Genomic DNA, 25292 nt, shown 5'->3' with positions numbered 1-25292 from the left:
CCTGGACACACCGCAGCAGAGCCATTGTTGTGCCGCTGCCGATCGGAACGCCTGTTGAATGTTTAGTAGAGTGTTAAATTTGTTCATGATACATGTATTTTATTTCTATTTATTTTTAATGCACACTGAAGGGACACTGGTTGAGCAACGTTTTTTTGTTTCCTCTGGGTATGTGAATACTCAGGAAATGACAATAAAGATATACAATAAACAAATGTCACATCCTTGGAAAGAGCAATAATAAGAGTTAATATTTCAGATAACATCCTAACCTTGCGCGTATAAAATGCCAGGTGTGTAAATCGTTTCAGGCTGCACATCTGATGTCTGATCTGCTGAGTAATTCCTGTTACAAACTCTCTGCCGTACTTTGATCCTTATTTTGCATTTGGATTTTTAACTTGTAGATTACCCAACTATGAAAGCATTTCCCCCAAATATAGCCTGACCAACCTATAATAATTTTAAACAATTCTGAAGTGTCCTTTAAAACTTATTTCTAATGTAAAGCCCTGGTTTCTCCATTCCGATGTAATCCTTGCATATCTTTTTACTTTCTCTAATATTTTAATGTCCTTCTGTAACAGAGACAATCGAACTGCAGTGCTTTCTGGATTTGACCATTTGTCGTGTACAATTTAATATCACTATTTTTGACTTGTTTGTCTAGAATATATCCCAGTTCTCTCATTGCTTTTCAGTTGCTTTCCTGACCAGGTGCTGCTTTTAATGTTGTGTTTATCTGTAAGTGTTTTTGGCTGTATACATTGTTATCATTATCCTGTTTTTAGATGTTAATTGGATTAGCGGGATATCTCACTGGATATGATGGTACCTTCCTCTTTAAGAAACCTGGAGACAAGTATGAACACCACCACTATTATGGCATGAGAGCGGTAAGAAATGTCGGATAAACCGGTGGGCAGGAGGTCATATACTTAAACTGCAGGTACCTTGTGAGGAAAAGGATCAGAGAGATACCAGTCTGTATATGGGTTTTTTTTTTTGAGATATACATTTATAGAATCAGTATAGGATGCAGATTTTGCTACGAAAGATATTTTCAACGAAAAGTACACTATGTTGATGTTTCCTAGCGTTCTTTGTAATTGCCCGCCAAATATCTTAGATGCTTGTTTCACATGTGCATTACTTTTCATCACCTTTCAAGGTGATACGAACTAGTTTGGCCAATGTTTTGTGCTGTGTGACTATATCCTCTAAATATCATTTGTCAAGCTGCACTTGGAGTATTGTCTGCAGTTTCTATCACCAGGAAGGATGCAGTAAAGATTCATAGATGTTGCTGGGACTAAAGGGCTTGAGTTATGAGGAGATACTGGAGAGACTAGGGATTGTTTTCCTGGAGTGAAGGATACTGAGAGATGATTTTACCCAGGAGTATAAAATGATGAGGGCCATAGATAGAATAGAGAGTCACAGTCTTCCATCACAGTGAGGAATGTGGATTCCGCTGTGGTGGATGTTTATATTAAATTTTATTTTATGTGGCTGTGTGTCTTGTTGCTTTTCACTTAGTATGGCTGTATGGTAACTCAAATTTCACTGTACCTTAATTGGTTAAGTGACAATAAACACAAACTTGAACTTGAGTCTAGAGGAAACACAAAGTAAAGGACACGGGTTTAATGTGAGAATGGTGGGGACAAAGAAAATCTGAGGGGCAGGTTTTTCCACAGGAAGGATGGTGGGTAAATGAAATAAACTGCCAGAGGTGGGTACAATTAAAATACTTAAAAGCCATTTGGACTGGTTCATGAAAGGTTAAGAGGGCAGTGAGCTGGCATAGGCCGGCTTGGCTGGCATGAACTATTTGGGCTGAAGGGGCTGTTTTTGTGCTGTTTGACTCCGTGAATCTATGGTATGACATCTCAAAGTGTAGTTTCCACCCTCTGATTACTATTTTTAATTTCTATTGTTAACTTGTTCTGTCTTGTGTGCTCTTTCTTCTCAATATCTCCAGCTCTGTGCAACGCTGGGCTCCTGTCTTGTTCCTTTTGCATATCTCATTGTTTTGGAGCTGACCAGATCACATAATGCTGCTCTTCTCGCTGCTGTCTTTTTGATATTTGGTAAGTTTCTCTGGTTCTATTGAAATATCTTACTCAATCTTTGCCAGAGTAATTGTGGATATTCTGATTATACAGGACAGTACCTTCAAACAATGTCACTTTTGTGGGTATATAGAATCATACAACAATTGTGTGGGTTATGTAGAATCTTACAGCAGATAATACCATACATAAATACTATTAAACTGAACTTGAGCACAATAGGTATAGTGAAGGGACAGATGCAGTGCAGAATGTAGATCTCAGCATTGTAGCGCAATAGGTCCAGAGACAGTCCAATGCCTGCAATGAGATAGAGAAGAATGCACTAGCTTATGCAAAGACCATTCTGAAGTCTGATGTCAGAGGGGAAGACGCTGTTCCTGAGTCTGTTGGTGCGACATTCTGTATCTTCTGCCCAACGGGAGCAGGAAGAAGAAGCAATGACTGAGGTGGGACAAGACATTGAGTTTATGTTGGCTGTGTGAAATGTAGATGGAGTCAATGTTGATAAGCCTGGACTGTGTGATGGACTGGGCTACATCTACAATGGTGGGGAGTGTGGTCCGTGTGATGGACTGGGCAGCATCCACAATGGTGAGAAGACTGGGCTACATCCACAATGGTGAGAAGACTGGACTACATCTATAATGGTGAGAAGCCTGCTCTGTGTGACGGACTGGGCTACATCTATAATGGTGAGAAGCCTGCTCTGTGTGACGGACTGGGCTACATCCACAGCTCGCTGCAATATCTTGCGGTCTTGGGCAGAGTTGTTTTCAAACCAAGCTGTGATGCAACCAAGCAGCATTATCCATCTCCACATATCGCCACTAGCTGCTGCCTCCAAACTCCACCCCTTCCATTGACTACCTGGCTCCATCTGCCAATCATTCCTCTCCTCACCTGGTTCTACCTATTACCTGCCAGACCCTCACCTCTTTATACCGCCTATCTCCCCCTTACTTTCTCAGTCCTGATGCAGGGCCTCAACCCGAATGGCTCACCTTCCCTCTGCTTCCGCTGAGATCCTCAAGTAGTTTATTTGTTGTAATGAGTATATGTGTTCAGTCATGGATGGTGTGGAGCTATTTCCTCAGTACTGTTAGAGTTTTGCTCATCTAATGGAGTAGTTAGTTGAGTTTGAATCTTGCATTTGCAGACAGACCGAGTGCTGATCAGCTCATTTCCCATCCATGATCTGGAAACTGCTGATGTTCAACCCATTGGCAACATTAACTTCTAGATTTAAACATATATTTCTTTTGCAGAATTGGATGAATTACTGCAACTTTTCTTTTCCTTGGCAGATACTGGATGTATAACTATTTCACAGTATATCTTGTTGGATCCAATCCTAATGTTCTTTATTCTGGGAGCAGTACTCAGCACGCTCAGGTTCAACGCTATGAAGGACAGGTCAGTAACAGTTATTTACCAAGCCTGATGAAGTGGTCGGTAAATGTGTCACACGGACTGAACCACAACAGATTGCATTTTGCTTCATACTTATCTGAGCTCACTTTGTAGGTACAACTACTATCAAACACAGAATCTGAACATCCAGTACAACATTGTCTGATTAGGCTTTGCAGAATACCTTGAAATGGGTTAAAATATCAAGGAGGGAATTCCAAAGCTTTGGGCCTGGAGATCTGGGAACGCTCTGTTAAATCAGGCAATCAAAAGCGAGAAGTGAGGATTGCAAGACTGGAGGGGGCTAAGCAGAAGACAGACTCAAAGCCATGGAAGGGTTTGACAACTAGAGAATTGGGGTAGTGAAACAGAAATGGATACTGCCTGAGTATCCACGGTGCAATGAGATGGCAAGTCAAAACATTCCATTTCTTTGCATGATCAAGTCAAGGAGTGATTGAGTTATTCAGAAACGGACCCTTCAGCTCAACTTGTCTCATTTGCCTGAGTTTGACCCATTTCCTCAACGAATTGTCTCCTCCTGCACCTATTTTCTATGTTTCTATGCAGGCATATTCAATATTCAGGAAGGATAGACAGAAAGGAAGAGGAGGTGGGGTGGCATTGCTGGTTAAAGAGGAGATTATTGCAATAGCAAGGAGAGACATTAGCTTGGAAGCTGTAGTCTGAAGGGGTAGAACTGCAAAATAGCCAATGCAGAAAACGCTTGTTGGAGTTGTATACAGACCACCAAACAGCAGTAGGGCGGTTGGGAACTGCATCAAGCATTAAAATGGAGAGTGACACGGTTAATTCAGGGACAAGGGTCCTGAACTTGAAGAAAGGAGACTTTGAAGGTATGAGACGGGAATTGGCTAGGATAGACTGGCAAATTGTACTTAAAGATTTAAAGATTGCATGGATGAATTCCAAAAATTGTTTATCATTGTCTGGTGAAAAAATAAAACTGGTAAGGCGGCTCAATTGTGGCTAACGAGGGAAGTCTCCCGACGCCGGAGCACCATCACCCGGTGAAGTAGGGCCTGTAACATCGGCCCCCGTAGCGGCGATTGCGGAGACCTCAATAGGCCTGACTATGGGTGGACATGGGGATGGGGACTGGACTTTGTGCCTTCCCTCACAGTGGGAATCATTGTGGGGGGATGTTTTTATGTTTATTGGTAAATTCTTTAATGTTGTATCTTATCTTTATCTGTGTGCTGCATGGCAAGTCAAATTTCACTACAATTGGTGTATGTGATAATAAATATCCTTTGTATCCTTTTGTAAGTCAAGGATAATGTTAAATCCAAGGAAAAGGCATATAAAATGACAAGAGGAAGCAGCAAACCGGAGGACTGGGAGAAATTTAGAACTCAACAGAGGAGGAGAAAGGGGTCAATTAAGAGGGGGAAAAAAAGAGCATGAAAGAAAGCTTGCGGGGAATATAAAAACTGACTCTAAAAGCTTCTTCATATATGTAAAAATGAGAAGATTAGTGAAGATAAATGTAGGTCCCTTACAGTCAGAGACAGGTGAATTTATAATGGGAAATAAGGAAATGGCAGAACAGTTAAACAAGTACTTTAGTTCTGTCTTCACTAAGGAAGACACAAATAATCTCACGGAAATACTAAGGGACCGAGGATCTAATGGGAGGGAGGAACTGAACTGAATCCACAATTGTCAGGAAATGGTGTTTGGTAAACTGTTGGGACTGAAGGCAGATACATCCCCAGGGCCTGATGGTCTGCATCCCAGAGAGCTCAAAGAGGTGGCCCTGGAAATCGTGGATGCATTGGTGATCATTTCCCAATATTCTCTCGACTGGATCAGTTCCTGTGGACTGGAGGGTAGCCAATGTAACCCCACTTTTTAAGAAAGGAGGGAGAGAGAAAACGGGGAATTAAAGACCAATTAGCCTTACATCGGTAGTGGGGAAAATGCTCGAGTCGATTATTAAAGATGTAATAGCAGTGCCTTTGGAAAGCAGTGATGGGATCAGTCAAAGTCAGTATGGATTTATGAAGGGGAAAGCATGCTTGACTAATCTTCTGGAATTTTTTGCAGATGTAACAAGTAGAATGGATAAGGGAGAGCTAGTGGATGTGGTGTATCTAGACTTCCAAAAAATCTTTGACAAGGTCCCACACAAGAGATTTGTGTGCAAAATTAGAGCACATAGTATTGAGGGTAGGGTATTGACATGGATAGAGAACTGGTTGGCAGACAGGAAGCAAAGAGTAGGAATTAACGGGTCCTTTACAAAATGGCAGGCAGTGACTAGTGGGGTGCAGCAAGGCTCAATGCTAGGACCCCAGTTATTTACAATATATATTAACAATTTAGACGAGGGAATTAAATGTGACATCTACAAATTTGTGTATGACACAAAGTTGGGTGGCGGTGTGAGCTGCGATGAGGATGCTATGAGGCTGCAGGGTGACTTGGATAGGTTGGGTGAGTGGGCAGATGCATGGCAGATGCAGTATAATGTGGATAAATGTGAGGTCATCCACTTTGGTGGCAAGAACAGGAAGGCAGATTATTATCTGAATGGTGTCAGATTAGGAAAAGGGGAGGTGCAACAAGACCTGTGTGTGCTTGTACATCAGTCACTGAAAGTAAGCATGCAGGTACAGTAGGAAGTAAAGAAAGCTAATGGCATGTTGGCCTTCATTGCGAGAGGATTTGAGTTTCAGAGCAAGGAGGTCCTACTGCAGTTGAACAGGGCCCTGATGAGACTGCACCTGGAGTCTGCAATTTTGGTCCCCTAAGTTGAGGAAGGACATTCTTACTATTAAGGGAGTGCAGCGTAGGTTCATCAAACTAATCTCTGGGATGACAAGACTGACATATGATGAAAGAATGGGTCGACTGGGTTTGCATTCACTGGAATTTGGAAGGATGAGAGGAGATATTACAGAAACATTTTAAATTCTTAAAGGATTGGACAGGCTAGGGGCGCTGCATTGAAGGCGCCTCTACCTACAGCCTGTCCGTTTGTTCCTATCTTTTTTTAATTTTAGTTTGTCTAACACTTTTGTTTGGGGATTCTTTAGTTTTTCTATGTGGGGGAGGGGTAAGGGGGAAACCGCTTCCCAGTCGCTTCCTGGCGAGGATGCGACTATTTTTCCGAGTAGCGCCCTCGCCCCCCACCTCGGGGCCTACCAGCTGGATCAGAGCAGCCTTTTCTACCGGAGACCAGGGACCGGACCAGAGCAACGGCGGCACGGCACTGGATTCACCGCGGAGCAGGCGATAACTACTTGAATCACCGTTTTGGAGCTCCGGAGCATTGGGCCCGCTGCTCCAACATCGCAGAGCTGTGGTTCACGGAGCTCCCAGCGCGGGCGTCGCTGACCGACATCACGGAGTCCCTGGGGCTCTTTGCCGAGGGCCACCAGCGGCAGTCTCCGCCCGGCGCGGCCTGTGGACTCCGGTGGGAAGCGGCTGTTTTGGAGGTCCAAGGCGCTGAGGTTGGCCTCCAGCCCTGACGCCGGAGAGCCAACATCCTGGCAAGCGGGTCTGAGTGGCAGGCTGCCCGTAGCGGCGACTATGGAGGGCTCCGGAGGCCTCGACCACGGGTGAACATCGAGGAAGAGACTGACTTTGGTGCCTAACCTCACAGTGGGAAACTTTTGATTCTGCTGTGTGTTCCCGATGTTGGGAGAGCCCAGAACCAGGGGTCACTGTTTAAGAATAAGGGGTGGGCAATTTTGGATACTCCCCGTTGGATTGCAACTTTGTCGTGTTCGGGGAGCTTGTGTGTCTCAGTGACCCTTGAGCTATGCCAGCGGGAGATTCGTTTGGTGTTAGGGTCTCCCTTGTTGGACAGGTCGAAGGGTAGAGGCAAGACGAAGAGCGATCCGCTGGTCCTCCAGGTTGGAGGTTGAGCACAAGGCTAACAACCCTGTCTCGTAAAACAAATATGTTACGGAAATAGCAACTGAAGGAATCAACACTACTGGGCGTGATGGAATTCCAGGGCTATCGACAGATGCTAGGATGAATGTCAACCAGACAGCATCCCAAGAATAGTCCTGCACTGGACACTGGACGGGAAACCTGGGGAAGTGTCCACAAGCTAGCCCAGAACAGACAGGACTGGAGGACCTTCGTTGCTGCCCTACATGCCAGGAGGCATAATAGGCAGTAATTTAGGACTGAGATGAGGAATAACTTCTTCAACCAGAGAGTTGTGAAACTGGAATTCCTGCCACAGAAGGCAGTGGAGACCAATTCACTGGATGTTTTCAATAGTTAGATTTAGCGCTTAGGGCTAAAGGAATTAAGGGAAATGGGGGAAAAAGCAGGAACGGGGAACTGATTTTATATGATCAGCCATGATCCTATTGAATGGTGGTGCTGGCTCGAAGGGCTGAATGGCCTACTTCTACACCAATTTTTCTATGTTCCTGCAGCTCTTCTTTCAATTATCCCAACTGGGAGTTTAGAAGGATGAGGGGGTCTTTATTGAAACTTACCAAGTAGTGAAAGGCCTGGATAGAGTGGTTGTAGAGAGGATATTTTCACGAGTGGGAGAGTCTAGGGCCAGAGCCATAGCCTCGGAATAAAAGGACATACCTTTAGAAAGGAGATGAGGAGAAATTTATTTCCAAGACTTTTCCTTGCATTCTTTCTTAAACAGCAATAATGTTAGCTACTTTCTTGCCCCTTCTATTATCTGTTTGAACGCTCTCTATAAGGTTGCTTTCCAGATGCCTTCATGTTATCAGCTTTGATAAGTATTTGAAATATGAATGATCTGTTAATCATTTTCCATTTTGTTTCCAGGCCCTTCTCTCTTCCTTGGTGGCAATGGTTGGTACTGACAGGAGTTAATCTTGCTGGAGCCCTTGGGGTAAAATTTGTTGGAATCTTTGTCATCCTTCTCATTGGAATTAACACTGCCTGTGACCTGTGGCATCTTCTGGGAATGCTTGACATTTCTCTGGTAAGTAGTAATTTGGCATCTTCTCAGTTTGGCAAATGTACGCTCTGTATGAATTATAAAACTATATTTCTGAGCAAATTCATTTGATTCCAATTCAGTGCAGTATTTTATATTTCAAGTGACAAAACAGAAGATTAGTTATCTTGGATGAAGGTGAATTGTGTGGAGAGCGTGAAGGCCATGTGTACCATGTTGGGGTTAATGTGGCAGCTTCCCCACTGGTTGGCATAATGGCCTATTTAATTCTCTATTGTTCTATGATTTTAGACTGTAATCTTACACATTAGCCGGGTACCATAGTCAGAAAATAACATGGGAACTCTTATCTTGTTTGTGTCTATTTGTCATGTTGCATTCTTTGGCTGATTGCAATCAGAATAAACATGATATGATGTTGGACATGTTGCACAATCTATATCGTTTTAATCCTGGGTGGCACAGCGCCACTGCAAATAGAGCAGCTGACTTGTAACGCCATCGTCCAGGTTCCATCCTGACCTCTGCTCTCTGTCCCCACTTGTGAGTGCATGCATTTCCCTTGGATGCTTCAGATTGCTGCCACATCCCAAAGGTGCACAGGTTGATGTTAATTACCCACAGAAACTTCCCCCAAGCGTGTCGATGTGTGGTAGAATTTGAGGGGATTTTAGGTGAATGTAGAGAGAATACAATAGAATCAGTATAGGTGGGTGTCATGGAGTGGGATGCCTTACTGGTCCAGTCCCATCTGTGGATCACACAGGAATATATGTACAAAGTTGGTGGAACAAACAATAAACCAGGGACTGACTCGTTAAAATAATTTTAAATAATTGTTGATGTTGAAAGCCCATCTTTCAGACCATCTCAGAGGTTTGATAGGCTGAGGGTGCAGTGGAGGCGTTGGTAGGTGAGTGAGAGGAAATGATTTATTGATGATTTTGTGGGTGATTAAACTCAGGAATATGTTACCTCGTTCATTGAGTCATTGAAGTTCTCTATATGCAAGTAGAAGGTTGTGAATGAATTAATCTACAAACGGCAAGATTATGATATGGCCACAGCTACTGATTATGGATTTGGCTGATTGTGCACTTTATTCTAGGTTGAATTTGGAAAACACTTTCTCGCTCGGGTTTGGTGCCTCATTCTCCTGCCTCTTGTCTTCTACACAACTTTATTTGCAATTCATTTTGTAGTATTGAACAAAAGGTGAGTTTTTTTTTATCAACGTTCTGTTTAATTATCAACTTAACTCTGCTTGATACGCAAAATAAAATATTTTGGAAGCATTGGTCTGAAAGTAACGGAATGATGGATGAGAGCACTCATTAAGCTTTGAGGCTACTGTATTTCAACTTGTCCAGGCACCTTTTACCCCACTATAGGTCAGATATCTTATATAGGATGACCTGACATGCAGTCTTGATTGAAGAAATAAATGTTTCTCTTATTATAATTTTCATTAGTGTTTGAACACATGATGTAGCAACTCAAAGAAAAAATCCTGCTACAAAAATAATATTCATGCAGTCGTGAACTTGGTTGAAAACAAACTGCAGAAGGAATTCACGACAGTTTTAATCTCCGTCTGCTACCCCAGCAATCTTGCTGACATTGCAAACTTACTAACCAACCTGTCTGTTTACAAACAGCAGAGGTTCCAGCACAGATCCCTGCGGAACTCCACTGGTCACTGCCCTCCAGTCACCAAAACCCTCTGTCTCCTATCAGTAAGCCAGTCACTGTGAATCACCTGCATCTTAATCTTCTGGAGCAGCCTACCATGGGGGACTTTATCAAATGCCTAGACTACAGCCACTGCCCCATAGAACATCTTTGCCACATCCTCAACAAAACTCCATCAAGTTAGTCACACACCTACTGTGTACAAAGCCATGCTGGCAGTTGTTACTTTCATTCAACAATCAACAAAGTACTGGAGGAACTCATCATGGTTAGGAAGCAACTGTGGAGGGAATGGACAGTCAACATTTTGGGTTGAGACTCTTCCTCTGGCCAGTCTGGAGGAAGGGTCTCGTTCTGAAACATTGAGCTTTATTTCCCTCCACATGTGCTGCCTGACCCAGTGAGTTCCGCCAGCATTTTGTGTTAGACTATATTCACGCTCCTGTAGTTTAATGTTTCTCCTGATATTTCTATTCTCAGCCAAACACTCGGTCTCCAGTGCTTGTAACTTGCTTTCTTTAATGAACCATTTTGTCCTTTTTTCCCCTTATAGTGGGCCTGGTGATGGATTCTTCAGCTCTGCATTTCAGTCTCGTCTGATTGGTAACAATTTGCACAACGCATCAATGCCAGAGCGTAGGTACTTCTGAAATAAGTATCTGATTCGTACTCTGTGTTTGTCATTGGCCTGTTGTACACAGCCAGGTTTTGGACCTGCTGGAGTGGGATGTTGCTGGGTTTGATGCTGGGAAGAGAGATCAGATTGCAAGTTGCTGTTGAGTTGTTCCTTTAAAAGAAGGAACATAGAAGTCCACTCTTCTTTGCACGATAACAGGCACACACCATGCTGGCACCGTACCTGGAAAAGGGATCTATGTCATCTTGCCCATCTACGTCTATTGTCTAGTGTGCTAATAATAGCAGCACCAACCGCACACTCCGAAACGTTCCGTACTTCTATCATTTTCCTTTTCGCATCATTGGTTTCGCTTTATGCAGTGAGATAGTGAAAAACGTTTGAGGTATTCAGTCAAATCATACTGTAGTTCAATCAAGCCAAAAAGCAAACAACAGGTAGTGAGTGCAAAGAGAAAAATATAAGAGAAAAAAAGAAAAACGTGCAAAAGAGAGTTAAAAGTTAGAGAAAAAGAGAATGATGGGAACGAGATCGGTTGGAAAACCGATTATTCAGTAGTCTGATAACATCTCTTCATGTCTCTTCAACTGACCCTTAGGCTTCCCAGTTGCCATGGGGGAGCGTCTTGTGCCATTCTGAGTAAAGAGTTCCATGCACTGGGATCTACCAATGGGGATCAGGGTAACTCTGGGATCTACCAATGAGGGTCAGGGTAAGACTGGGATCTACCAATGGGTAGATGGATTAGAACGGGATTGTTCATTTATTTCCTCCAGATTACCAGAATAATTTCTAAATGTGGTCACAGTTTTACTGGCATCTCATTCGTGCAGTGTTTGGGAAGTATCTTTGTCTGACAGCAGATCTCCCTTGCATTCCTGCTGCAGATATTGCTTACGGGTCAATAATCACAATGAAGAATGTGCGAACTGCTGGTGGATACCTACATTCCCACTGGCATCTGTATCCAGAAGGAGTCGGAGCACGACAGCAGCAGGTCTGTTGGATGTACTGAGATCTTGTGTGGGTCAGGGTGCTGAATTAAAGTGCTCTGTCAAATCTCTGCTGCTCTCTTTTTGCAGGTGACTGCCTATTTACACAAGGATGATAACAATCTTTGGATTGTCAGGGAACCTGATCTCTCTGCAGGTTAGTGCTCTTCAGCTCAGCTTGTTGTTTAGATTGAAAGCACCCTTCACTAATTCACGAACAAGAGCAAGGAAAATGATGACAGGAATTACTGATCCAGGTGCTCTCAAGAACTGTTTGGAAGTGTTTCTGAAGGAACCCTTTGAGCCCTACTAGTTAGACACAAAATGCTAGAGTAACTCAGCAGATCAGGCAGCATCTCTGTAGAGAAGGAATGGGTAAGGTTTTGGGTCGAGACCCTTCTTCAGACTGACTGGCTCCTTTCTGTACTGAAGCTGAATTTAGCATAGTGGTTCAGCACAGAAACAGGAGCTTCCACCCAATATCAGAGCCCATCAAGGTGCTCCATCTACACTAGTCCCACCTGTCTGCATTTGACCCATATCCCTTTAAACTTTCATGTCCAAATGTTTGCTTCTGTAACTTTCAAAATGAATATTCTACTTTGGGATAAGGACATTGCTGGCTAGGCCAGAATTTATTACTCGTCTTTAGTTTGTCTTGGGAAGCAGGTGGCGAGATATCACCTGGGACTGCTACAGCCTTGTGTGGTGAAAGTAACCTGTGCTGTTAGGTAGGGTGCTGCATTGTACAGGCTGATAGATATGGAGCAAAAAACAATCAGCTGGAGGAACTCAGCATGTCAGGCAGCATCTGTGGCAGGAGAATGGCTGGTGACATTTTGGGTCGAAGCCCTTCAACTGATTTGTTAGAACACAAAGTCCTGGACAGCATCAATGACATTTTGGGGCCCCGTGATTGTGGTGGGGAAATAGAAAGCTGGAGAAGAGGTGGGGACAGATTCATATTGTTTGTCATTTTTAACATCATCAACATTTAGACTTTTAATGTTTTCTAACTATCAGCAAATGTGCCAGTATCGGTCCAGACAGATGTGCCAGGTCCCGACAGATGTGCCAGTATCAATCCCGACAGATGTGCCAGTATCAATCCCTACAGATGTGCCATATCAGTCCCTACAGATGTGCCATATCAGTCCCTACAGATGTGCCATATCAGTCCCTACAGATGTGCCAGTATCAATCCCTACAGATGTGCCAGTATCAATCCCTACAGATGTGCCAGTATCAGTCCCTACAGATGTGCCAGTATCAGTCCCTACAGATGTGCCAGTATCAGTCCCTACAGATGTGCCAGTATCAATCCCTACAGATGTCAGTATCAATCCCTACAGATGTGCCAGTATCAATCCCTACAGATGTGCCAGTATCAATCCCTACAGATGTGCCAGTATCAGTCCCTACAGATGTGCCAGTATCAGTCCTTACAGATGTGCCAGTATCAGTCCCTACAGCCCACCACAGATCACATCCTCCCAATCTCAAAATTCAAACCTTGACCATTGCACACCTTCTGCCTCGTAATACTAAGCCAATATTAGAGCCAATTCCCCAAATTGTCCCATGGGCTTAGTACCAGACAGCATGAAAACACTGAATACAATGCTTCTTCAGTCATTTGAAATTCTTGATATGATCATATCCCAATCAATAACCCGTGCCTGCCTTCCTCCCCATATCCCTTGATTCCAATACCTCTAACTAACTCTCTCTTAAATCCATCCAGTGATTTGGTCTCCACTGCCCTCTGTGGCAGGGCAATCCACAAATTCACAACTCTGGGTGAAAAAGTTTTTTCTCATCTCAGTCTTAAATGGCCTCCCCTTTATTCTAAGACTGTGGCCCCTGGTTCTGTACTTGCCCAACATTGGGAACATTTTTCCTGCATCTAGCTTGTCCAGTCATTTTATAAGTTTCTATAAGATGCCCCCTCATCCTTCTAAACTCCAGTGAATACAAGCCTAGTCTTTTCAATTGTTCCTCATATGACAGTCCCGCCATCCCAGGGATCAATCTCGTGAACCTATGCTGCACTGCCTCAATCACAAGGATGTCCTTCCTCAAATTAGTGGAGACCAAAACTGTACGCAATACTCCAGATGTGGTCTTACCAGAGCCCTGTACAACTGCAGAAGAACCTCTCTACTCCTATACTGAAATCCTCTTGTTATGAAGGCCAACATTCCATTAGCTTTCTTCACTGCCTGCTGTCAGTCCACGCCAACTTTCTGTGATGCTGGCAGTACTCACAGCCCAGCTCTCGCAGTTGTACCTCCCCCTCCTTGAAACCTAAGCCCATTGAGATAATAATCAAACCCCTTTGTTTTTGCCATCAAGCAGGGTATAACCTCAATTCAAGTGCAGTATCTATATTATACTGCATCTGCAGGGTGCATCTGCCCCCACCCATTCAACCTGTCCAGTTTCCAACAACCTCCTAACATCCTCTTCACAGTTCAGTGCACTGCCACCCAACAAGTTTGTGTCATCTGCAAATTTGCTAGTGTTGCTCCTAATTTCCTCTTCCAAATTATTAATATATACTAGACTAAGTGGGACCCGTTGGGTCCCATGTTCTCACGGGAGGGCTGGTCCCCCGATGCAATATTCCACCTCTCCACCAATTCCAATATTGGTGGCCAGTGGGGGGGGGCTTTCTGGAGTGCTGGTATTCTGGGGTTCTTGGGGTGGCAGCTCACTCCCTCAAGCCTGATCTGCTGGCAGCTAACTCACAGCTGGTGGGCTGGCAGTTGACTCATGACTATTCCTTGAAATTCCATTTCAAGCAGGTTGCAAGGCCACCAAATTCAAATCCATGTTCCTACCATTTCAAGCAGGGTGCAAGGCCACCAAATTCAAGTGCAGTTTCTTACCACTATGAGCAGGGTGCAAGGCCACCGAATTCAAGTGCAGTTTCCAACGACTTCAACCAGGGTGCAAGGCCACCGAATTCAAGTGCAGTTTCATACCACTTCAAGTAGGATGCAAGGCCGCCAAATTCAAGTGCAGTTTCATTCCACTTCAAGCAGGGTCGAAGGCCACCAAATTCAAATCAAGCAGCTTCATACCATTTCATGCAGGGTGAAACCACCATAAAACCACACAAAACACCAAACTCACATTCAGTAGACATTCAGTAGTGTGTATTCAGTTTATTCACAGCTCAGACAGAGTCATAACCTCTCCCTCCCCCATCATGCAGAGACTGAGCCACACCCACACTTCCGGGTTTTATAACCCCTCCCCCTCCCACTGGAAAAGGTGTGGCTTTCAGGGCGTGACTGACAGGAGAGAGATTCTCAACATTTTTTAAACTAATAACACTTTTATTTTTAATTGATGGGAAGAATTCTCTGCACCTGCTCAGCGGAGGGGGGACTGAGTAAGATGGCCAAAAATCACAGCCATAAGTGGCAGCATTTTATCTTAAATCAATATACAGTGCAAACAGGAAGTAAGTGCATTTGCAGTAGTGCCTTTTAACTTCAAGCCAAAGCACCCAAGCTGCCATTTGCAGTAATTAGTGCCTTTCAACTTCAAGCCAAATCACCCAAGCCACCATTTGCAGTAAGTAGTGCCTTTCAACTTCAAGCTAAAGCACCCAAGCCACCATTTGCTGCAAGTAGTGCCGTTCAACTTCATGCCACCATTTGCAGTAAGTAGTGCCTTTCAACTTCAAGCCAAAGCACCCGAACAACCATTTGCAGGTAGTGCCTTTTCCTTCAAACAAACCATATTTTCATTTTCAAACCACATTAAGGGTACTCACAGTAGTGTAGACATTTGTTCAGTGTTATTCAGCGCTCATAGCGACATGACCCTTGGCTTCATCCATCTTGCAGAGAGTGAGGGAGGCACACCACTTCCTGGTTTTATAGTCCCTCCCCCTCCCTCCAGCAGGTGCAGCAGAGAGAATGGTGATTTTTTTTAAACTTCAAGCCAAAGCTCCCAAGCCACCATTTGTAGTAAATAGTGCAATTCAACTTCAAGCCAAAGCACCCAAGCCACCATTTGCAGTAAGTAGTGCCTTTCAACTTCAAGCCAAAACTCCCAAGCCACCATTTGCAGGAAGTAGTGCCTTTCAACTTCATGCCACCATTTGCAGTAAGTAGTGCCTTTCAACTTCAAGCCAAAGCACCCAAGCCACCATGTGCAGTAAGCAATGCCTTTCAACTTCAAGCAAATCATCCACCACCATTTGCAGTCAGTAGTGCCTTTCAACTTCAAGCCAAAGCTCCCAAGCCACCATTTGCAGTAAGTAGTGCCTTTCAACTTTAAACCAAAGCTCCCAGGCCACTATTTGCAGTAAGTAGTGCCTTTCAACTTTAAACCAAAGCTCCCAAGCCACCATTTGCAGTATATAGTGCCTTTCAACTTCAAGCCAAAGCATCCAAACAACCATTTGCAGGCAGTCCCTCCCCCTCACCCCAGCAGGGGCAGCAGAGGGAATAGTGATTTTTTTTAAACATTAATATCTCTCTGATTTTTCATCGATGGGAAAAATATTCCATACCCGTAAGACGGAGAGGGGCTCTGAGCGAGGTGGCCAAAAATGACGGCCATAGGTGGCGGCGTTCTGTCGGCAATCGCAGCACAGCGGGCCAAAAGCGGTCAAGATCAGAGATTTAGTAATATAGATGGTAAACAGTTGCGGCCCCAACACCGAGCCGCAACTGTTTACCATCTATATTACTAAATCTCTGATCTTGACCGCTTTTGGCCCACTGTGCTGCACTCCACTCGCCACTGCCTGCCATCCTGAAAATAACCCGTTCAGTCCTACTCTTTGCTTCCTGTCTGCCAACCAATTTTCTATCCACATCAACAGCCTATATCATGTGCTCTAATTTTAGTCACCAGTCTCCCGTGCGGGACCTTATCAAAGGCTTTCTGAAAGTCAAGATACACTACATCCACTGGCTCCCCTTCATCCATTTTACTTGTCACATCCTCAAAAAATTCCAGAAGATTAGTCAAGCATGATTTCCCTTTCATAAATCCATGCTGACTAGGACTAATCCTTTTACCCCATTATTACCTCTTTAATAATTAACTCCAGCATCTTTCCCACCACCGAAGTCAGGTTTACTGGTCTGTAATTCCCCGTTTTCTCTCTCGCTCCTTTCTTGAAAACTGGGATAACATTAGCTATCCTCCAATCCACAGGAACTGATCCTGAATCTATTGAACATTGGAAAATGATCACCAATGCGTCCTCTATTTCTAGAGCCACCTCCCTGAGGACCCTGGGATGCACTCCATCAGGCCCCAGGGATTTATCATCCTTCAGTCCCATTAGCCTACCCAATACAGTTCTCGCCGAATGAAAATTTATTTCAGTTCGTCAACCCCCTTAGATCCTCTATCCTCCAGTACTTCTGGGAGATTGTTTGTGTCTTCCTTAGTGAAGACAGATCCGAAGTACCTATTCAACTCTTCTGCCATTTCCTTGTTCCCCATAATAATTTCACCCGTGTCTCCCTTCAAGGGACCCACATTTGACTTTGCTACTCTTTTTCCCTTAACATATCTAAAGAAGCTTTTACTGTCCTTCTTTATATTCCTGGCCAGCTTCCCCTTGTACTTCATCTTTCTGCCCGTATTGCCCGTTTTGCTTCCTTCTGTTGTCCTATGAAAGTTTCCCAATCCTCTGGCTTCCGGCTACTCTTTGCTGTGTTATACATCTTTTCTTTTAGTTTTATTCTATCCCTAACTTCTCTTGTCAGAGTTAGATTTAGCTCTTAGGGCTATGAGATATGGGGAGAAAGCAGGTATGGGGCACTAATTTTGGATGATCAGTAATGATCATATTGAATGGTGGTGCTGGCTCGAAGGGCCGAATGGCCTATTCCTGCACCTACTTTCTATGTAATGAAAGCACCATATGCCTTCTTTACCAATCTATCTTGTTAACTCTCCAACAGTTGCAACATTTTTATTTTATTAATTGGGATTTTTTCCTTTTGCTTTTGATGAAATAGAGTTGAGAAGAGTTCGATGTGAACCCTTGAATGGAGGTGTAGATAGTTTGGCTTTGTTTCAAGATATCCGAGACACAAAGATGTCTACAATGGGGAAGTCACATGTGGAGCGTTATGAACTTTGAGACCTTTGAGAACTGCAGATTATTTGATTTGTCATTGCTTCTGACTCATTCCAGATATAGATGGCCCTATCAAATATGTTCAACATGGTGATATATTCAAGCTTGAACACAAAGAGTAAGTATTGAAGATCTGTTCCTGATCAGTGTTCGAACATGACAACAATGATCCATCCTAAAGGTTCACATTGTCTGTGTTTTATTTAACAGAACATCTCGGAATATGCACAGCCACCAACACAAAGCTCCACTAACGAAGAAGCATTTCCAAGTCACAGGATACGGAATAGTAAGGACCTAGTTAAACGTTGTGCGAGGAATACTTTTTGGCAAGTCATCGAGTGTCTTTGGAAGGAAACAAAGGGGATCTTGGAGTAGGTCGATGATAATGTGTCCAGATTAATGGGCCTCAAAAAAAGGATGTAAAAAAACAGTTCATAGTGGGCATGGCAGTGGTGGTTAAATAGAGGAATCTAGCGGTTTCATTGGAGCTAATTAAATGCTGCACTGGACTTCATTGCTGCTCTGCTTCTGATGATTGAAGTGGCTTTGTGCATTTACAGAATGGGACCGGAGACTCAAATGATTTCTGGAGGATTCTGGTGACTGGAGGTCAGAATGGCGATCTAATTAAAGTTCTCAGGAGCAAGATCCGATTAATGCACGTGGCAACTGGCTGTGTCTTGTATTCCTCCGGGAAATCCCTGCCAAAGTGGTGAGTTAAATATGTGATTCAGTCACCGCAGACGAGGTGCAGGCACTTTCACCAGGAAACTTTCATATTCTGTATGTAATGTTAGGTCTGTCTTCATGATAAAGAATGGAGCCAGCATTTAGTGTGGTAGTTCTCTTGTACTGCAGGGTTCTACAGGCTTCTCATTCTGCAACTGTTCACACTAACATAACTTTACTACGTCATGCACTTACTTTGCATGTTACAACAATATAACCGTACCTTTAGAGAACGCTCCCTCGTACTGAGGTGGAAATCCCCTATTGCAATCTTTATTGTTTAAGTTCTATCACATAACGTGCTCAAACCACAACTAACCCTAACCCATTTGCTCCAAAAAACAACTTCTACTTCCACTCCTCCCACTTCCTCCAAGTCCAAGGTGTAATTATGGGCACCCGCATGGGCCCCAACAATGCCTGCCTGTTTGTAGGGTACATTGAACAATCCCTGTTCCATAATATAAAAAACATCTCCCCACAGCGGAATCAACGTTTCCCACTGTGAGGGAAGGCACCAAAGTTCAGTCCTCTTCCTCTGTTCACCCGTGGTCGGGGCCTATTGAGGCCTCCACAGTCGCTGCTATGGGCCCGATGTTTCAGGTCCTCGAACGGAAGAATACTCTCAGCGGTCCGGAGCCTCTGAATCGGCCGCTTCCTACCTGAGACCACGGCTTCCGAAGTCCACAGGCTGAGCTGGGCGGAGATTCAACGTTGGCGACCTCGGCGAGAGATCCCAGGGCTCCGCGATGTTAAAGTCAGCTTCAGCACCGCCCGCGGCTGGAAAGTCAGAGCTGCCAGCGGTGGAAGCACCGCAGACCACAGCTCCATGGTGTTAAAGTGGGCAGTCCCAGTACTCTGGAGCTCCAACACAGTGACCCCGGTAAGGCATCGCTCGCCCCGCTATGGAATCCAGTGCTGCGCCACCGCTGAAACTGAGGTTCTGGTCGGCCTCTTGCAGGAAAGGCCGCGCCAATCCAGGTGGTAGGCCGCGAGAAGGGGGGGCGAAGATGCGGCTCAGAGAATAGTAGCATCCCCGACCAGGCAGTGACCAAGAAAACAGTTTCCCCCTCCTCCCCTCCCCCCCACATAAAAAAGACTAAAAAGATCTCCAGAAACAAACTTTAAAAACAGACAAAAAAATAACAAAAAGAATGAAAGGACAGACAGCTGAAGGCTAGACAGCCACACTCGATGGCACCACCACTCGAAGAAATCAGATGCCTCTGAAATCTTTGGTGGTCCGTCCGTTAATAGTGTGACCTGAACTGTACACAATGTTCCACAAATCTAAAGGAATCCTATAACCATGGTGGTTGCATGGGATTAGATAGCATGGGATCCAAGGAGAGATAGCTGAATGGATAGAAAATTAGCTCCATGGAAGGAAGCAGAGGGTGATGGTGGAAGGTTGCTTCTTGGACTGGAGGCCTGTGACTAGTGGTGTGCCTCAGGGTTCAGTGCTGGGCCCGTTACTGTTTGTCATCTACATCAATGATTTGGATGAGAACATACAGGGCAAGATTAGCAATTTGCTGATGATACAGAAGTGGATGGTTTTGCAGATAGTGAAGATGGTTGTGAACGATTGCAGCAGGATCTGGATCGATTGACCAGGTGGGCTGAGGAATTGTTGAAGGAATTTAATACAGAGAAATGTGAGGTGTTGCATTTTGGGACGTCGAACAAGGGCAGGACCTACACAGTGAATGGCAGGCCTCTGGGTAGTGTAGAGCAGAGGGTCTAGGAGTACAGGTGCATGGTTCCTTGAAAATGGTGCCACAGGTAGATAAGGTGGTCAAAAAAGCTTTTGAAACATTGGCCTTCAACAGTCAGAGTATTGAGTATAGAAGTTGGGAGGTCATGTTTCAGTTGTATAAGACTTTGGTGAGACCGCATTTAGAATATTGTGTTCATTTCTGGGCACCATGTTATAGGGAAGATATTGTCAAGCTTGAAAGGGTTTAGAGAAGATTTCCGATGATGTTGCCAGGACCAGAGGGTGTGAGCTATAGGAAGAGTTTGAGTAGGCTGGGTCTCTATTCCATGGAGCGCAGGAGGATGAGGGGTGATCTTATACTGGTGTATAAAATCATGAGAGGAATAGATCGGGTAGACGCACAGAGTCTCTTGCGCAGAGTAGGCGAATCGAGGACCAGAGGACATGGGTTTAAGGTGAAGGGGAAAATTTAATAGGAATCTGAGGGGTAACCTTTTCACACAAAGGGTGGTGGGTGTATGGAACAAGCTGCCAGAGGAGGTAGTTGAGGCTGGGGCTATCCCAATATTGAAGAAACAGTTAGGCAGGTACATGGATAGGACAGGTTTGGAGGGATATGGACCAAGCGCAGGCAGGTGGGACTAGTATAGCTGGGACATGTTGGCCGGTGTGGGCGAGTTGGGCCGACATGTATTCCACACTGTATCACTCTCTGACTCTAAATCCTCTCCCCTAGCTTCCCTACGACTGACATGAGATTATTTCTGGATTATTCCCTGGATTATTTCTACTTCCCTTCTTAAATAAAGGAACAAGGTGAGCTACTCTGCAGTGTCTGGGAACTTCCCTGTGGCTAGAGAAGACACAACAATCTTTGTCAAGGCTCCTATAATCTTTTTTTTAGTTTAAGGATACAGCGCAGAAACTGACCCTTCAGCCCACTGAGTCTATGTAATCAGGATCAAAGTAGGGTCTCTGGCGCTGTGAGGCATCAACTCTACCAATGCACCTCCCTTGCCTTTCTCGATAAATGGAATAAATCCCATCAGGGTCCACCTTAATGATGTTTAGCCTCAACGCCACCTCATTGTCAACCTCTATTAGTCTTTGCTGCACAGTCCTCTCCGAGGTGAAAACATTACTCATGTAGTACCTCGCTTACATACCCAGACCCAATCAACCAGCTGCAGTTCCCTAACGCTGTCTGTAAGGAGCTGCTGCTGGATGCACCTCTCACAAGTGTAGTCTTCTGGGACAATGGAAGTCTCCCTGACTTTCCACATTCTGTGTGGGAGCAGACCACTGCCCTTGCTGCCATCTCTACTGCCATTATATGAAGGAAGATTTACAAAAGGAATTAAAACAGGCCTTATCCTGCTACCACCTCTTTGCTGAAGCCTCCTGTGCACAAGCCTTGCACTGACCCTCCAGACTGCCTCTCACAACATACCTTCCTTACTCTCACACACCCTCTCCCTGCAGTCCCTTCTGGGATGCTAACTATTCTCAGCTGCTCAACTGAAACTGAACTCGTTGATAGTCCCAATGAATCTGCTCTGCATCCTTTCCAAGTGAATGGTATTCTTGCTACACCTGGCGACGGGAACTGGACACAATACACCAGACGCGGTCTCACCAAATCTTGTGCTGGTGTAACGAGATCTTGTGCTCAACTGATTGGTCTACACAGATTTCTCGTCATTGGGAACTTGTTGGACATGATCTGCCTGTCTGTGTAATCATTCGGAAACTGGACTTGGAGTTATGTTTCTTTTGTTGATCTTTGTTGTTTCCAGGGGGTGGGAACAAGTTGAAGTCAGCTGTAGTCCTTACCTTAAAGAAACACCCAACTCATTGTGGAATATTGAGGATCATATCAACGCGAAAAGTAAGTGTGGCTGAAGTGACTGTAATAATATCTTGTGTCTATATAATCTTGCCTTTCCTGGCAGGAAGCCTGTGAGTGTGGAATACGAAAGAAAGCTGCAATACTGGAAGAGCTGCTCGGGGGAGAAACATAGAAAATAGGTCCAGGAGGAGGCCGTTCGGCCCTTCGAGCCAGCACCGCCATTCATTGTGATCATGGCTGATCATCCCCAATCAATAACCCGTGCCTGCCTTCTCCACATATCCCTCGATTCCACTAGCCCCTAGAGCTCTATCTAACTCTCTCTTAAATCCACCCTGTGATTTGGCCTCCACTGCCCTCTGTGGCAGGGAATTCCTCAAATAATAGTTGTGGAATAGTAGAGAATAGTGATGTCCTGAAACACATCCATATTCTAATGACATCGTGCATAAAGGTGGATAAATCCCTGGGGCTTAACCAAGTGTACCCTAGGATACTGTGGAAGCTAGAGAAGAAATAACAGAGGCCGTGGCAGAGATAGTTGCGACACCTCTCCCTAGTTATCATTCAGCATTTAATAGGTATTCAGGGGGCAACCTTTGATTGTAGTTGTACATGTGTAGGGTGGTTCAACACCCTAATAGTTGATGGGAAGAAACTGTTCTTGAACCTGGAGGTAAAGATTCTCAGGCCAATGATAGTACCGAAGAGAGCATGGGCAGAATGGTCTTTGATGTTAGCTGCCCTTGACGTAGCTCTTCCTTTAGATCCCTTCGATAATAGGGAGGTCAACTCTGTGTTTTGCAGCCTACTTCATTATTGAGCGTTCAAATGACTGAACCAGGCTGTGATGCAACCAATCAGTATGCGCTCTATCATACACCTGGAGAATTCAATGAGGTATTCAGCAACATATTGCATCTCCTCAAACCTGGGGGGAAGTAGAGGGTTAATGTGTGAGCTTTCTTTATTATTGCACCTTCAGAGGTATGCATACCCAGAAATATCTCTCTACCACTGTCCCATTGATGACGTCGCGTTTCTGGATCCCTTCCTGATGTCAATAATCAGCTCCTTGTTCTTGCTAATGTTGAGAGGGAAATTGTTATGCTGGCACTGCTCAACTACATTATTGATTATTGCTGTCGCTCGTACTCTGACTCCTTGTTTCCTGTTATTTGTTCAACAACGGGTAACATCATCGGTGAATTTAAAAATGGCCTTGGAACTGTGCCTGGCGACACAGTCGTGGGTATTAGAATCGAGCGGCAGGACTGAACACACGACCTCTGCTGTGGGTCAGTGAGCAACAAGTGTTGTTGCCAACTGCAACTGTTTGATGCTGCCCGTGAGGATGTCCCCGATCCTATTCCACAGAGAGGAGCAAAGTTTCCTGAGTTTGACAGAGGATGATGGTGCCAAAATCAAGCTGTTGGCAGAACTCTGTGGATCAAGCAGCGTCCATGCAGACAAAGAGCTGGTTGAAGACTCTGCCCCAAGCTGGCAGCAATACAGTGTTTATACTTTAAAACACTTCAGTGCTTTGGAGCATTTGTGCATCCTGAGAGCTTGAGAAAACGATCATCGCTACGTGTTTCTAGTTTAGTTTAGAGATACAGCGCGGAAACAGGCCCTTCGGCCCACCGAGTCCACTTCGACCAGCGATTCCCGCACATTAACACTACCCTGCGGGAATTACACTAGGGAAAATTTACATTTATACCACGCCATTTAATCTACAAATCACAGGTTTGTGGGAGTGTTGGAGGAAACCGGAGATCCTGGAGAAAACCCACGCAGTTCATGGGGAGAAAGTACAAACTCCGTACAGACAGTGCCCATAGTCAAGATCGCACCCAGGTCTCGGTCATTATGAGGCAGCAACTCTACCGCTGTGCCACCATTTTACTGCTCATAGATATTGCAAGACGGTAGATATATCATCATGTTAACATTAACATTTCAGTGCCGAACATCAGCCTGGAGGTGCTGAAGCCCTCGTTCCCCGAGATCCTGCTGGAGTCACATGTTGTGATGATACGGGTGAGTTGATCTCTCGGACGTATTCTGCCTCTCACATTATTGCAATACCTGCTGCCTACTGTATCCCCTCGTATAATACACCTCAGTCCTGCCCCCTCTTATCTGTCCTGGAGAAAACAAACCTCACCTCTACAATCTCTCTTCATAACACAAATGCTCCATCCTAGGCAACATGTGTAGGGAGGAACTGCAGATGCTGGTTTAAACCAAAGATAGACACAAAATGCTGGAGTAACTCAGCAGGACAGGCAGCATCTCTGGCGGGAAGGAACCGGTGACGCTTCTTCAGTTTAGGCAACATCCTGGTGAATCTCCTCTGCACTTTGTCCAGTACTATCACACTCTACCTACACTATACAGCTCTATCACTATGTAATGTGACCAGAAATGATTGCCTGCTTAGGTCTTCTACAGCATAGAAACAGGCCCTTTAGCCCAACTTGATTCTACAACCATATTTAATCGATAATGTTTTATTATTAATGTTTGATGTGTCATTCCTAATTGTCACTGAATGTCATGTCACTTGCGGGCGGAGCACCAAGGCAAATTCCTTGTATGTGAATACTTGGCCAATAAACTTATTAATTCATTCATATTTAAAACATTTGCAGTTTGTGTAAATATCCAATGAGCAGATTTGCAGGTTGAGCACTATGCAGAATGACAGCAGGTCCAAGTACAATCTATAAATGTTTCAGCTGATGTTTATCCTTTTTGTTTCTCCCGCAGAGTAACAGTGGTCTAAAACCCAAAGATAACGAGCTCACTTCAAAGCCTTGGCATTGGCCCATCAATTATCAGGTAAATAAAGCCTTGCGGAGATTGCTGTGGTTCCAGCGGCCGTATCCTGAGACCATTGGTCAGATACTGAACCGGACCATCCACATCAACATCAGGTCCTGAGTGACATGCCTTCATGAACCATCTACAAGGGGCACAGCAGAGAGTGTGCTGCAGTAGTGTCCACTCACCCAGAGGAGACAGGAGAAGGAGGGGGATGGGGAAGGATAAGGAAGATTACAAGAGAGGGTGAGAGGAGGGGGGGGGGGGGGGGGGGGGGGGGGGGGGACTGAGAAAGGGGC

At 44.7% G+C, this 25292-nt stretch overlaps 1 protein-coding gene across 2 annotated transcripts in view; it reads left to right on the top strand.

Annotated features, from left to right (window-relative positions):
- Positions 1-25292, top strand: part of pomt2 (protein-O-mannosyltransferase 2) — a 41159-nt gene that overhangs the window by 6462 nt on the left and 9405 nt on the right. For both annotated transcript variants that reach the window (XM_055640305.1, XM_055640306.1), the window contains 14 exons: positions 792-896; positions 1985-2093; positions 3383-3491; positions 8286-8445; positions 9530-9636; positions 10667-10749; positions 11638-11747; positions 11833-11899; positions 17921-17981; positions 18074-18152; positions 18427-18578; positions 22112-22203; positions 24131-24207; positions 24940-25011. In XM_055640305.1, coding sequence (XP_055496280.1) covers positions 792-896; positions 1985-2093; positions 3383-3491; positions 8286-8445; positions 9530-9636; positions 10667-10749; positions 11638-11747; positions 11833-11899; positions 17921-17981; positions 18074-18152; positions 18427-18578; positions 22112-22203; positions 24131-24207; positions 24940-25011 — 1383 coding nt within the window. The remainder of the gene's footprint in view (positions 1-791; positions 897-1984; positions 2094-3382; positions 3492-8285; positions 8446-9529; positions 9637-10666; positions 10750-11637; positions 11748-11832; positions 11900-17920; positions 17982-18073; positions 18153-18426; positions 18579-22111; positions 22204-24130; positions 24208-24939; positions 25012-25292) is intronic.

Source organism: Leucoraja erinacea, chromosome 9 (genome assembly GCF_028641065.1).
Source record: "Leucoraja erinacea ecotype New England chromosome 9, Leri_hhj_1, whole genome shotgun sequence".
Classification (NCBI taxonomy): domain Eukaryota; kingdom Metazoa; phylum Chordata; class Chondrichthyes; order Rajiformes; family Rajidae; genus Leucoraja; species Leucoraja erinaceus.
This window is presented reverse-complemented; position numbering and strand designations above follow the sequence as displayed.